We start from the raw sequence: 16091 nt of genomic DNA, 5'->3' as shown, positions 1-16091 counted from the left end.
GAGAGTAGCTCAGCGGTGAGAACACGCAGAGCTGGACCCCGCCAGGACATAGTGTTGTGGCCCGCCAGTACCAGTACTAGAGTGGGAACATGGACCGGCAGGGCAGGAGAGATGGCGGATTAACTTTTTAAATATTTTCCATAACAATGCCCTGGAAAATGAGTGAAATTAGATCTATGTCTCTCATCGTGCAAACACACAAAGTATTCAAGCTAGATATTACTTTAAGTTGAAAATGCAAAAGGGGTCATAGAGCAACTACTGTAGAGTTCTCTAAAGGAATAGCACAATGAAATGCATATAGTTAGAAGAATTCATGAAACTGCCTTACGGGATATAGTCCAGGTAGTCTTTTTTTTTGGGGGGGGGGGGGTGTTTCGAGACAGGGTTTCTCTGTGTAGCCCTGGCTGACCTGGAACTCACTCTGTAGACCAGGCTAGCCTCCAACTCAGAAATCCTCCTGCCTCTGCCTCCCAAGTGCTGGGATTAAAGACCGGCTTTAGTCCAGGTAGTCTTAACAGTGGTGGTTTCACTATGGAAAGTGAATGAACCTACCAACTATTCAGTAGCAGGGGCTACATGTCTCTGCAGTTCCAATCTGGCGCTGAGGAATTCTGGATACTTGAAGAATTGCTGGGTTTTAGTCTCTGATGGAATCCTGAACAGTCTGGATTTAAGAAAGGAGGCAACAAGTGGATGGAGAGCGGGGCAAGTAGTGGGGAAGCAAACACTCTCCCTGCAATATCCTTCTATGTGGATATCGACAAAGAAGTGCGGCCCTGCTTTAGGGCCACGTCCTTTTTAGTATGATTAAGGAAAGCACTTTATAAGGGTTCCCAGGAGCTTGTGTTTCAATTGGTTCCCAGGCAGGCCATGGTGACAACCAAGATGTGGAATCCTTGTAACTAACGATACAGACACAGTGCACATACAACCAAACCGCATAAAGCATTCAAGTTTTTACTGTAAAAGAAAAAGGCCATTCATTTGTACAGAGGTCATACTGATGCTGTGTCAGTGGTAACTGTGTTTGGGGGTGTATGTGTATGTGGGGGTTACATGTATAAAAAGAAAGGTGACATTCTTAAGGGGGGTAGGGTAATAAGGGGGTAGACTGAAATTAAAAGAGGAAATAGATAAAGTGCTGCCGCATATGTATTAATGTCAAAGTGGTACTCTTTCTTGGCATGCAGTCTAAGTAACTTACCCTGTCACTATCATAAAATACCTGACAAAGGCAACTTACAGGACCCAGGGTTTGATCTGGCTGTGGCTAGAAGTTACTTGTAACCATGGTGATAAAGTTAAGGCGGCAAAAACTTTGATGCAGCTGCTCACGTTGCCTCCAGTCAAGAAGCAGATGGAGACAGATGACAAATGGTTGCTCTCAGTTCATGCTTTCCTTCTTATACAATCAAGGATCCCAGCCAACAAATAGGACTTACCTGTCTACCCACTATCCACAAGTCTTCTGACCGCAAACTAATCAGGATAAACCCTTCAACGGAATAGCCCGAGGTTTGTCTACCATGTGATTCTAGATTTCATCTCTTGGCATCTAAGGTAAAGATCCCTTCTCCATCCCTTGTTACTTGAATGCAAACACACCTTAAAAACATGTTTTAGCCGGGTGTGGTAGCACACGCTTTTAATCCCAGCACTCGGGAGGCAGAGGCAGGCGGATTTCTGAGTTCGAGGCCAGCTTGTTCTACAAAGTGAGTTCCAGGACAGCCAGGGCTACACAGAGAAACCCTGTCTCAACCACCACCACCACACCACCCCCGCCTCAAAAAAACCAAACATGTTTTAACTTTCTTATTTGTGCACGTACATATGTCTGTCAGTGTGGGCCCATACATAGAGGTCAGAAGGCAACCTTCAGGAGTGGGTTTCTTCCTTCTCTAATATATGGGTACTTGATATTAGCTTTGCTCATTTGCTATTATGGAGTGTATATACTAGAAAAGCATCCTACCAGACTCAATGTATGTAGGTTTCTCTACAATATGAACTCATCATGAATTCAATACGCACCCTAGGTAGGGAGTGAACTTAGTTAAGGCTTTGTCATATTACTTAATTTGTAGGGTTTCCTAAAAAATATTTTTCTGATGTTAAGGTGTGAAGAATAAACAGTTTCTATCATCAGTTGAGTATCTTACTTTCATTCACGCCTACAGTTTTCACTGGGTTTGGAACAACTTTTCAACATGTAGCTACAGTCTTTAAAAGGTTCATCTACAGTATGAAATTTTGTGATAAATAATGGAAACAAAATTCTTTGTTGTACTCTTAGTATCAATAGGACTCTTGTGCAGTATACAAGCTCTGGTGTCCTGCCGAGGCTGAACACATCTAAAGGTTTTGTGACACTGCCTCTAGTATGGAGTCTGATGCCAACCGAGGTATGGGGGGCAGGGACAGGGGCAGGGAAATGCCTCTAATGCTTTCCTACACTGATTTGTTGGTGTCACGAATGGCATGACCAAAAACAATCTTGCGGAGGAAATAGTTTATTTCAACATAAAGGTCATTGTCTCTCTTCCAGGGAAGTTAGGGCAGCAAGTGAAGCAGAAACCATGCTTCGTGACATATTAGTCTCCTGCCCACCCCAAATCCTTAGGTAACCCAAGAATACTTCCCCAAGGTGGTGATGCTTGTCCTGTCTGGACACTACTACATCAGTTAACAATCAAAAAAATGCCCCCTCCCCCCCAAAGAAGAGAAAGAAAAGAAAAAGAAAGAGAAAAAGAAAAAGAAAAAGAAAAAAGAAAAAGAAAAAGAAAAAAAAGAAAAAGAAAAAAGAAAATGCCCCCAGATAGGCCCATAAGGCACTATGATCCAGGAAAGCACGCATTCAGATGTTAGGCTTTCATGCTTATGTAGACATAAGGAGTAGCTAAGCCTTGGTCTTTTTCTTCACATAAGTACAGTTTCTGTCAGGAATGAATTATTGAGGTTGGGACTGAATGATAACTAATGCCTCCACTACATCCTTCACATGATAACGTCAATGTTCAGGATGAAGATCATTGTTATTTAAGATTTGAAGAAACACTAAAAGCCTGTCACTTCCTCCACAGTTGGGCAAGTTTCTCTGCAGAATGAACGTTACTGATGGTAGAAAGTGTTGACTTCATGTTAAACCACTCAGCATTCCTCACAGGCACATGGCTTCTCTACTCAATGGTTTCATTTGTCTTGAGCAAGGTCTGAATATTTTGCAAGATTTTTTTTTTTTTTATCACATATCACTTGTCAAATTTTCTATTAAGAATGAGTTCCTTGATGTCTTTTAAGGGATGAAGATCGGTAAAAGCACTTGCCACATTTTTCACATTTATAGGGTTTCTCTCCAGTATGAACAAGCTGATGCTGATTGAGGCTATCGATCCTAGAAAAGTCTTTCCCACATTGTTCGCATACATGAGGTTTCTCTCCAGTATGAACTCTCTGGTGTGCAGTAAGGGCTGCGTAATTAGGAAAGCCATAGTGACATTCCCCACACTTATATTCATGAATTTTTTGGTGTTTTTTAAGGTCCAAAGTAGAGTAAAACATTTTTCCACATTTTTCACATTTGTATGATTTCTCCCCAGAATGACGCAATTTATGCCAAGGAAGGTATGAGAGAGTAGAAAATGTTTTCCCACATTGTTCACATTTGTATGGTTTCTCTCCAGAATGAAATCTTTGGTGATACTGAAGGTGTGGAAAAGAACAAAACCTTTTGCCACATTCTCCACACTTGTAGGAATTCTCTTCAGAATGAATTCTTTGATGACGCTTAAGGAATGCAGAAGAGTAAAATGCCCTGTCGCAGTCTTTACACTTACAGGGTTTCTTTCCAGCGTGAATTCTTTGATGTCGCTTAAGCAATGAAGGGTAGTGAAAGGCTTTCCCACATTCTGCACACTTGTAGGGTTTCTCTGCAGAATGAATTATTTGATGCTTCTTAAGCAATAAAGGACAGTAAAATGGTTTCCCACATTCTTCACACTTGTAAGATTTCTCTGCAGAATGAATTCTTTGATGTACCTTAAGCAATGAAGGGTAGGAAAATTCTTTGGCGCATTCTTCACACTTGTATGGTTTTTGTCCAGTATGATTTTTCTGGTGTCTATAATATGTTGAGCGAGTACTGAAGGCCTTGCCACATTCTTCACATTTGTAGGGTTTTTCTCCAGTATGTATTCTCTTGTGTTCAGAAAGGTTTGAATGACTATTAAAAGCCTTACCACATTCTTCACATTTGTAGGGTTTTTCTCCCGTATGAACTCTTTGGTGTGTAGAAAGTTTTGAGCGAATACGAAAGGCCTTACCACATTCTTCACATTTGTAGGGTTTTTCTCCAGTATGTATTCTCTTGTGTTCAGAAAGGTTTGAACGATTATTAAAGGCCTTACCACATTCCTCACACTTGAAGGCTTTCTCCCCTGTACGAATTCTCTGGTGCTGAGTAAGCAGTGACTTGCAAAAAAAGGCCTTGCTGAAATCTTTACATTTATTGAGTGTTTTTCCTGTTGACCAAAAGGTGATATATGAACAAAAGCTTAGCATATTCTTTATATTTTTAATGTTTACCTTTAAATGGAGACATTTACTCATATTTACATTTTTATTGATAAATCAGAAAGAACACAACATTCCTACCCCTGTATTCATTTAGCATGATTCAGAAACTATAGTAGGAGGAAACAATCTAAGCTTCTACTGAAATAAAAGCTTGGTCAAATTGATTATAGAAATAATGCCCACCAGGTAGTAGTGGTGCATGCCTTTAATCCTGGCACTCTGGAGGCAGACAGAAGTGGGTATCTGTGAGTTCAAGGCCAGCCTGGTGTACAGATTGAGTTCCAGGACGACAGTCAAGGCTACACAGAGAAACCCTATCTCAAACAAACAAACAAACAAATAAACAAACAAAAAGAAAGGCACACTATTCAAAGTTAAGTAGCTAAATAAGTAGTAATTATCTATGACAAAAGAATATCCTAAGGGTATTATGTGAATAAAAATAAATACCCTTAGTACACATAGATATTATACATGGACACACCTGGCATTATCAACTTGGAAAACAGAAGATAAGTGGTGACTGAGTGAGACTGAAGCAATACAGAAACACCATTTTTATCCTAAGTATGAATTTTAGAATTATAGGTATGAATGAAAATGTGCATAATAAATATGTCTACAATTAATTTAAATAATATACCCTTTGGGTTTCAGACAGCATTATATTCTATTAGGATGACAAATATCACACTATCAAAATTATGAAAAAAATTTAGGTTCACCTATGAATTTAGGTTAACCTATGAATAACTTCTGCTAAAGACAATATATTGCCAAAGAAAAAGTGTTAAAATTTGCCATCTTTGTAAGAACTATTAATTTACAAGATGAAACACCCACTGAGCAATGAAAAGAGACAATGTTCAAGACATGCAAACAGAGACTCCTGCTTACACATGAAGTGGAAACACACAATCCTGATGCTCACAGAACCAGAACTCATATATATCGTTATCTCACACTGGCCTGAAGTGCGTATCGTTGGATAATCTATCCACAAAGTTATTCCGGTTACAGATAAACAAATGCTTATAGATTAACCACTGCCAAGGAACACACAATCAAACTTCCAAGAAAAAAACACACTGAATTCACAATATTCTGAAAATGTATTGATGAGCTATTAAAATTTTTTGAGTATTGGGCAGTTTTAATCCATGACTATATTTCCAGAAAGGATATACATTTTAAATCTTTACTAGTGAGTGTGTAATAGGGAAAAAAATGAGGATACATTTTCATCATTCACAAAGAATTCTGATGAGGTGATTTGAGTATAAGTGAATATAAAATATATTTATGCATGAAGTTACTGCCTTACACAGATTCACACATAGGTCTTTAGAAAATCAGTGTGTAGATTTTTCAAAGGTTGCAAAGTCAGTTACAATGTAAACTCAAAAATGAAGTTCTTTGAAGTCACTGTAAAGATGAGCACATCTTAATGGTGATCAGGGAAATACAAAATTTAAGAAAATTAAACCACCATAAACAAAAATCATGAAAGGAGTGATCTAAAGAGTGATTTCCTCGACAGCACTATCTCAATGTGTATGGTGAAGCTTGGCTTTCTGTTGGATCTCTGGACCTCAACTCTGTTCTCTCACCCCCTCGTTCCTACACACCTGGGTGCACAGCGGCTGCTGCTTGTCTCTTCACGTCCCAAGGCTCTTGTCTTTGCTCCAGAAATGTCACCAGGAATGGCTTAGAGAGAGCAAGACCTGTTTGGAGGAAAAGAGAACAAGATTGTTCAAGTGTCCTTCTCCTGGGAATGGGCATGTCCCTTTCAGCACTGTGTGTGTAAGGAAAGAGATGCTGAAATAAATGACTGCATACAATTAGTTCCTTAAATGTCTTCTGACAGGATCATTACATTATGTGAAGGAAGATACAGTGTCCAGATTCTGAGTTTAATGTAAAGGGAAAGGCATTAAAATTGAATTGTGAAACTTTGTTTTTTTTCTATGTAAGGTACATGCCTACTGAAACAGTGTTTCTAACATTCCCACTTCTGTGAAGAAGGATGCATTCAACCAACACAGACAGGCTAAACACACAAAAGAGAAAGCAGTGTTTCTCGCCTAAGCACATTCCCAAATTTTTCTTTAAAACTAAGAAGATGAAACATGCTGTGGGAAAACATGAGCTCGTGTGAGATAATGTACAGAGGAAGAAATGCATTGACAGTGAAATAAAAATTCAAAGGGGACGTGATCCTCACCCAGGAAATCCAGATGGCTGTAATTCTCCAGCATCACATCTCTGTACAGATCCCACTGAGCAGGCTCCAGGCATTCCCTCTCTTCTGGAGAGAAATCAATGGCCACATCCCAGAAGGACAGCATTTCCTGAAATTAAGATCATGAATGATACCCACACTTTAATTAAAACCACTAATAACAGGCATTGTGGATCTAGACATATTAGTTCTCTGTCAATGTCACACAAGCTAGGATAATTTGAGAAGAGGGAACCTCAATTGAGAATGTACATTCCACACCCTGTAAAAGACTGTTATTCACTGATAAGAGATAATCCAGCCCATTGTGGGTGGTGTAGCACCTGGGCAGGTGCTCTTAGATGATATAAGAAAACAGAATTAGCAAGTCATGAAGAGCAAGCCCATTTTGCAGGGTTTCTTCATGACCTATGCTCCAGTTTCCTGCCTTGACTTCACTCAGTGATGGACTTAACGTTACCTGAAGTTCTACGTTGAAATAAATCCATTCTTCTCCAAGTTGCTTTGGCCATACTACTTAGTTTAGCACTGTAATAGAAACTCTAACTAATACAGGCATCTGGTGCTTGTTTCTACAATGTTATAATTTGCCCAGGAGGAAAAGAGAGCTAGAATGCTTCTACCATAGGTTAGTAATATTCCTTACATGCTTTAGATGTGGTCACATGCAGGCAGAAGATCCCACAAGCCCATGTGGATACTCTACTTTTAAGACACATGCTTCCATGGAAAAACCTGTATTTAGTGCCACATGCTGGTTTTATCCATGATGCATACAGACAGACATTTCTCAGAGGATAGTCATGGTGAAGGAGAAGGAACTTCCCAACACTTTATATGCACAGTTTTGTGAAGTGGAAAGCAAGCCTACAGTCATGAGTATGCCATGCAATGCAAATGTGGATTATGATGCAGAGGCTCTGGGCTGGGGGTCTTGATTCCTTAATTTATACATGGTTCAATAGTGATTGTAACGACAGGTCACCTAGAGACTCAAGACGGAACAGCCAAGTGATGTAACCAAAAAGAAAAAAAAAAAAAAAAAGAATTCACAGACCTTTAATCCCTCTGGCTAGCATATAGACATGCCCTTAGTACTCACCTTTAATCCTAAACAAAGAAGACAAAGTTAATTTGTAAAGGAAAGCACCCTTGTTTGAAAGTGATGTCTAATTGAGTGACAGAAAAGGTGACAAATCAGAGAAAGAATCTGACAGAAAAGGATCTGCCCAACTCTCATGAGAAGAGAGGATAGGGAAGCTACTTAAGGGAGAGACAGACAGTACAGGAGGAAGAGAATACAGAGCAGGAATGAGTTCCTGGAGAGCAATATTGGTAGAGTTGAGAGGGACGGTAGAGCAGCACAGAGGGAGAAGGAGGAAGTTTTACCACAGCGTTTTATGGAGACAGATTGCAGAGAGAACAAGCTAGACATAGGTAAAGATAGAACGAGCAAGGAAGGAGGAGGAGCCAGAAGATTGGAACAGATTGCTAGGGTTGGCTTGAGGGCAAACAGAGCAATTCAGTAAGATGCTGAACAGCTGGATTGAATAAGTTACCTGGGAGAGGAGTTTGAGCCAGAACAGCTGAGTAGAACCAGCCAGCCATCGAGCGATCAGAAAGAACAAGAAAGGGCGAGTTGATTCAGCAGCAAGTCTCAGAGGCTGAAAACATTCTAAGCAAAGATAAGATTGTATGGAGCCTAGAAATTTCCAGGACTAGGACTAGGTTAGGCAGAGGCAGTAAGCCTTTGAGACAACAACAGATAAAAAGTACTTTGATAGTTAATCTCCTCAAACAACATTTTTATTATTACCATGTCAAAAGTGCTGTCTTGTTCAGTTCTAAAATGTACAGACCATAGTTTACACACATCCAGCATCCAGGGTAACAATGCTGTGAGCTTTAATCCTCCTAGAGCATCATTTCAGAGCATCCAAGCTAAGTATGTCCTCACGCCGCAGCTTTCCAATGTCATTGGCCAATGAAAAAACCCACTATATTTCCAACATCTATGAGTTACAGCTCTACACATTTAACATATGAATGGGGTCATGTAATACAGTCTTTCTGTGCCTTAGGTCATTTCTAGTTTCAGCCATATTTCCCCAGCTTATATGACTTTATCCCTTTTCTTCTTGAGTATTATTTAATTAAAATATAATTATGACATTTCCCAATCTCCCTCCTGGTAGGGATGGATGAAGCATACACTTTGGAAAGAAAGATTATACTAAAAAAAGTATTTAATCATAAGGGTGGAGTGAAGAAATAGTGAAGCCAGTAGACTTCCAAGTAGAATGAATGACATAATGGATAAAATTCTGTCACTTCTCAAGGAAAACACAGGCTCTGTTGAAAGCATCTTTGTAGATAGCAGAACCCTTTCCCACATTTACAAGTAAATGAAAACCACAGATTCCACTCTTCTTTATCTATGAGACTGCCCACAGCAGGGAAAATGGTCAGCCTGGAGAACTGCAGTAACTCTGGGCAGAGTGACGTCAAAACGTTTTTCTCTGAGAGAACTGGAGCAGGTCTCCAATGGTGATGTGACTGCTAGGATCAGTCCCTAACGCTGACCAGAGCATACCACCCCAATTCGCTATGGGGATGTGCCTGTGATATTCAGGCCACATTTCTCACCATGAGAAGTCTGTGAGGGGACAGCAGAAAGCCTGCCACAAGAATCTCAGTTAGTTGGGATTTTAACCAATACAATTAAAGCAAACATTTCAGGACAAGTTGAGACTGACAACGTTCATTTCCTGTAAAGAGGAAATGCAAATAAATTCTGGCCAGAAGGGACAAACTGTGATTTATTGAAAACTGCTGCAAATTTACTCTATTCCTAAGTTGGGAATCCAATTTTCCTTCCCTTGAACAGAGGCGGGTCCAAGAGCTAAACTCACAAGAACTCTTGTATCTATGGTCAGTGTTCCTCAGAGATACCAGACAAACCTTATTCCTAGAAAATTGTAGGAAAGTCCAGGCTAGACAGAAAGCAAGTGTTACTCACCAGGCTCCACACAATAACGACTCTCCATTCAGACAGGGCTTATTTATCAATTAAAGAACATAGTGCTTTAAAAATACACTAAGTGCTTCAGTAAGCAACACTGCACTGTCTTTCCCAACGTGACACACAAAAGTGTGGCAGACAACAATCATCCATTTTTGGTTTAAGTTAACATGTTTTTGCAATAGGAAAACTCAGATACTATAACTGGAACCCTAAAAGGGATATGATAGAACATCTGCCACATATTTATTTAAAAAGTGCAATGAATTTGAATTTTAGGGTCATTTAAGTATCACAGGATTTCTTCTGTACTTCAGATGTCTAGACATATCTGGATTTTAAATAATCAGTATATGGTTACTGAGTCTTCTTAACATACTAGTAAGTGGTATATGCCCAACAAACTGTTGTGAATTACATTCTCATTCACTGACTTATGTGGATACCACAAAGAAATGAGCAACAGGATGTAGGATTTAAGGAGATGGCCAGCCAATCTGGACACACACTTTACACCTTAATTTATGTCATTGCATTTGAAAACAATTTTGAATGAACCCAATGACTGCAACTTTTCAAACCCCATAAGACAAAGTAATGAAAATCTGTGTTTCTCAAGTCTATTTCATGCATACGGATTTGGTTTCTATTCAATTCTGTCCAAATAACATCTGTAATTTTTCTCAATGGCCTCTGACATAATCATTTAGATGACCAAGACCTGGACGCCATTATCCAGCATACTTTCCCTTCCAAGTTTCCAAGAATGGCCTCTGTTACACAGCAAGGTTAGTAGCAAGAAAACTAGTAATGCCACCTGTCAAGCTGTCTCTTACACAGGTTAGCATACAACAAGAAGATTCTAAAAGAACCAGGTAGGACTGGACACTACAGGGCACCTTCCCAACGGAAGGTTCCCAATGGAACTAACCTTCCCAAGAGGAAGGAATGACATATTGTTTTACTGGTTGTCTTAGTCAGGGTTTCTATTCCTGGACAAAACATCATGACTAAGAAGCAAGTTGGTGAGGAAAGGGTTTATTCAGCTTACACTTCCACATTGCTGTTCATCACCAAAGGAAGTCAGGACTGGAACTCAGGCAGGTCAGGAAGCAGACGCTGATGCAGAAGCCATGGAGGGATTTTTCCTGGCATACTCAGCCTGCTCTCTTATAGAACCAAGACTACCAGCCTAGAGATGGAACCACCCACAAGGGACCCTCCCCACTTGATCACTAATTGAGAAAATGTCTTACAGCTGGATCTCGTGGAGGCATTTCCCCAACTGAAGTTCCTTTCTTTGTGATAATTCCAGCCTGTGTCAAGTTGACACAAAACTAGCCAGTACACTGGTTGATGCCACATGTAAATCTGGCTGTCATTCCCCCATGTGAGGAGCAGGAGCAGGGTTTCAGTTTTGGCTAACCAGAGATGCATTCTACACACTTTGATGTACAGTGTAAGGAAGGAGAAGCCATACAAGAGGCAGAAAAGCAGGGGAGGGGGTGTAAACCACTGTGACTGCTTCAGAGAAGGAGAATTCCAGAGTGGGAATGAGGTCCGTTTACCTTAAATTACATAAGTGCATAACGTTCTTTAAGTTCTCCCTCACCCTGCTGACCTGACACAAACGCTTAGCAGCCTAAAACAAGGTGAGCTTTTCCCCCACTGCTCCGGGGGTCCCTGCTAATGGACTGGCTCAAGTTCAAGACCAGATCGAAGCATGTTTGTACAACAGTTGTGGGCCAAGTAGACATCCTGTCTTTCTTGAAAAGTAATCAACCAAAACTTAGGGCTGGAACCCTTCAAAGGCTTAAGAAACGCCAGCCCTAAAGGTGAAGCGGGACATCAGCTTCCCCACCCCTCACTCTACCTGCCAGTGGTTGCTTCTCTCCATGTGCCCACCGCACCTGTTCTCCCTCAGCCCTAGCCAGAGCTTTTCTTTATCAGGTGATTCTGGTAGATTTGTCCACGGTGCCCCAGAATTTCCCAGCTACGACCGGTTGTGTCTCTGATTCTTTTCTTACCCGTTTAATTCACCGACTGGCCGACTGGCCGAGAAAAACGATGACAATCAATACTCCATGATCATACCGGCGTTCTGTGAAACACTCGAGAGGCAGAAAACCCACCTATTTTAGATGTACTGAGAAAACCTCAAGATTCATCTGAGAGTGGGGGTCAGCTAGTAACAAAGTCTTCCCAGCCAAGCGGGAAAGTGAGCTCTCAGCACCACCTGAGATGCAAGTTCCTCAGCTGACCCACCAAGCCTGATCTTTGCACCATATCCCACTCCCATGCAACCATCCTGCACTCCTGTCCCAGAAGCCCACGGTAGACTCGGGTTGTGCTCAGAGTTCTGACAAACATCAATCAGGGCACCGTCAGACACGCCCTCTCCCCAGCCCTGACCAGTATCTTTATGGACCAGAATGTAAGGACAGCGCAGGTCAGTTTCTCCCGACCTCCCACCCATCGCTGCTCTGCTTGCTGCTAGATGGATCCCCGCACCTCGAACAGTGCCTCAGGCTGCGCTGCTCCCTGGACCAACCTCGATGTCAGCGATGCAACTCGAGAGCTGAGCAGGACAGCACTCTCACCCAACTTTGGGGAAACCGCACACTTTCAGACTCAAATACTGTTTCCGGAGCAGGTCCCTGTGACGACACAGTGGCCAAACTACATTTCCCACAAGTCTGTGCGAAAGAAATTCCCGGAAATCAGCTAGGGCTGTTCCTGGATTTGTCCCTGGCAACCCGCAGGAGTGTATGAGAAAAAGAAGCCTACTATGCTTGACAGCCATTGGGAAGTCAGGCTGGTTTTCATCTCCAGATCCACAACATGAGATATATGAATATGAGTCAAGCCTTTGACAGAAATATTAGGGTGACGGGTCCTTTCCTATCCATGTGTTGTGATTTTAATCTTACTACTCCTTGAAAAAAAAAATCAGCACCACGAAGCAATCACTAGTGTGGGAATAAAAAAATATCTTTTAAAGATGATTTTTCAAACCAGCATTGATGTGCCTTATTGTGCTCTTAGCTGCCTGGTGGCTTATGGAAGAAGGACCCGGGATCCAAGGTTGGACTGGGCTATTTATAGAGACCTTATTTCTAAATAAGATGGATAGTTTAGGGTAAAGGCCTTTGGGTGTAATGGCTTTGACTCAACACTACGCATACATAAATAATTCTTGTTCTTCTGTGAGCCATATACATATATCAGATTCTACAACTGGTAAAACTATTCCTGTGAACACTGGAACCCGTAGAGTACAGAAGTGGGCCAAGAACACACAGATGGTTTTAATAATTGAACAAAGTTAAAAGTTCAGCTCTTGAAATGAAAGGAAAGACCATCCGGAGACTGCCCCACCTGGGGATCCATCCCATATACAACCACCAAACTCAGACACTATTGCATATGCCAGAAAGATTTTGCTGACAGGACCCTGATATAGCGATCTCTTGTGAGGCTATGCCAATGCCTGGCAAATACAGAAGTGGATGCTCCTAGTCATCTATTGTATAGAACACAGGGCACCTAATGAAGGAGCTAGAGAAAGCACCAAAGGAGCTAAAGGGGTCTGCAACCCTATAGGAGGAACAACAATATGAACTAACCAGGACCCCCCACCCCAGAGCTGTGCAGGACCCTTCATTACTGTATCCTTTACAGGGAGGTATATGACCTGACTGTGTAGTTTTATACTTTATCTAGCTCAGAATTGTAACTCCTTTAAAAGGTTGTTCAATGGACTGCATTATATGATGTTATACATAATGCAAATATTTCCCAAGTTCCTCTCTACAAAGCAGAGGTTTTCTATCCATGTATGCATATATGGAATGTTTCCTATTTACCTATGGAACTTGTGCCTTTTGGCTGTTGTACTGGCTGGTTTTGTGTCAATGTGACACAAGCTGGAGTTATCACAGAAAAAGGAGCTTCAGTTGAGAAATGCCTCCATGAGATCCAGTTTAAGGCATTTTCTCAATTAGTGATCAAGGAGGAAGGGCCCCTTGTGGGTGGTGGCATCCCTGAGCTGGTAGTCTTGGGTTCTATAAGAAAGCAAGATGAGCAAGCCAGGGGAAGCAAGCCAGTAAGGAACATCCCTCCATGGCCTCTGCATCAGCTCCTGCTTCCTGACCTGCCTGAGTTCCAGTCCTGACTTCCTTTGGTGATGAACAGCAATGTGGAAGTGTAAGCTGAATAAACCCTTTCCTCCCCAACTTGCTTCTTGGTCATGATGTTTTGTCCAGGAATAGAAACCCTGACTAAGACAGCTATCCACCTTCTGGACTACTTCGATGATTATTCTTTACTTGGTTCTAAGTCATCTGCCTATGCTTCACATGCTGATAATACTGAAAGTCTCTCTCTTGGACAAGATTAAATGGAGTTTTTATTTAGCAATGTCTAGCTTGTGAGCATTCTAATTCAAAGAAATAAAAAAGGCATCATAGAAGATCCAGCTCAGTTTTCTGCTCTACAGATGTAAGTGGTAGAGGGGAAATGCTTTTAAGCATGCCCCACTTGTTATCTTGTTCACACTACAAACTGTAAATAGGCCACCTCATCACATACATCCTTGTAAACAGAGGCACCCTTCCTTTTCATTCCTTTAGTCTCTGCGTCAGTTTCCCTTTCTGTTGCTACCAAGAATATCCTGACCAAAAGCACCTCGGTCAACACTAAAGTGATTATTTGGCATACAGGTTATGGACCACATCAAGGTTGGATTCTTTTTTGTTTTTTTGGTCAGCTTAATATAGGGTAGTTATCTGGGACGAGGTACCTCTAATGAGAAAATACTTCTATCTAGATTCCTAGGGCATTTTCTTGATTAATGATTGATTCTTGATGTGTTAGTGGGAAGTAGGGCCTCACCCATGAAGGTGGTTCTGAGCACCTTCCCCTATCAATCCTCAATCAAGAAATTACCAGACTATAGCTAGTCTGATAAAGATAATTCCATAATTAAGGTTCCATCTTCCTAGAGGACTTAAGTTGTGTCATGTTGACAGAATCTAACCGTTATACTCTCCTATTGGAACTCCATGCTACTAATTTTAAATAGCTCTTACGAATTTCAGATGCTGAAGGAGGAAAGATATACATATGTTGGGGGAGGAACCTTTGCTCAACGTGCATGAACAAAGTGCTAAATCAGTTCTTTATGCTTGTGGTGATTCTCCACTGTTTTCTCCCCCAAGTGACCTTGCAGCAATGACACGGATGGTCCATTACCACTTTATTTAGTCAAGTTGAAAAGTGCTATATAACTTTTGGTACATTAATAAAAAAATATTGCCCTGTTAATCTTAAAGTACAGGTAATGAGATGGACACATGATTGTTATAGACTCTTAAGGTTAGAAGGGCCGCCCTGTATGTTGACATCACTATTCTGTGGGACAGGCTCATGGGCTAATAAAAAAGAGAAGGGATGGGTGGTGCTTTGAATGAGGATGCTCTCTACCCCAAGTCGTATACTTGAGTTGTTGGTCTCTAGTTGATGGAACTGTTATGGAAGGATTTGGAGCTATGGCCTTGTCACAGAGGGGTAGGGTAGAACTTGAGGTTTCAAAAAGCCCACACTATTCACAGTTGACTTTTTCTGCCTCATACTTACAGATCAAGATGTAAGCCCTAAGTTACTCCAGTGCTAAACTGCCTGCCTCCTGCCACTCTCCCTACTGTGATAGTCATCATCCCTAACTCTCTTGAACCATGAGCCCAAAACTAAAAGCTTTCTTTTACAAGTTGCCTTGCTCATGGTATTTTAACACAACAACAGAAAACTAAGACAGGTGGGAAAAGAACAAGCCTTGTTGTTGGACTGTGAATCAATGTAATGGGTTATTTCACGGTCCTGCCAAACAATTTCACCACTGGGATCGTCTGCAGCCTCAGACCAATGATCTTAATAAACCCTTTCTTCAGTTTCTTTTGACAGATGTTTTATCAGGCACGTTAGAAAAGCATGGGCATCACTTATCCACTTGCTTTTTCTTCAATGCAGGAACATATTTGATTCAACTATGAAATAATGAATCTTATGAATATAGACTCGGGATTTAATTTAAAAATGATGCATATAAGTATTTTTCCTGCATGTGTGTCTGTACACCATGTGCAAGCAACTGTCAATGGTAGTCAAAAGAACTCAACAGGTATCTAACCCTCAAGAGACTTGAGGCCCAGGGAGTGGGTTGGCCTACTGGAGGAAGGAGGAGGGAACCTGGGC

General features: G+C 41.2%; 1 protein-coding gene across 1 annotated transcript; it reads right to left on the bottom strand.

The window, feature by feature from the left end:
• Nucleotides 1-2423: 2423 nt before the first annotated feature.
• On the bottom strand, nucleotides 2424-12438 carry LOC110308526 (uncharacterized). Its single transcript, XM_085830989.1, has 4 exons — nucleotides 12351-12438; nucleotides 6800-8492; nucleotides 6204-6299; nucleotides 2424-4520 (listed from the first exon to the last, which is right to left on the bottom strand). Exons 2-4 carry the CDS (start codon nucleotides 6921-6923, stop codon nucleotides 3271-3273), a joined length of 1470 nt encoding a protein of 489 aa, XP_085687115.1. The 5' UTR covers nucleotides 6924-8492; nucleotides 12351-12438; the 3' UTR covers nucleotides 2424-3270.
• Between the last annotated feature and the right edge of the window lie 3653 nt (nucleotides 12439-16091).

The sequence above is a fragment of the Mus caroli genome, unplaced genomic scaffold (genome assembly GCF_978045245.1).
Source record: "Mus caroli unplaced genomic scaffold, Mus_caroli_1 scaffold_15, whole genome shotgun sequence".
Lineage (NCBI taxonomy): Eukaryota > Metazoa > Chordata > Mammalia > Rodentia > Muridae > Mus > Mus caroli.
This window is presented reverse-complemented; position numbering and strand designations above follow the sequence as displayed.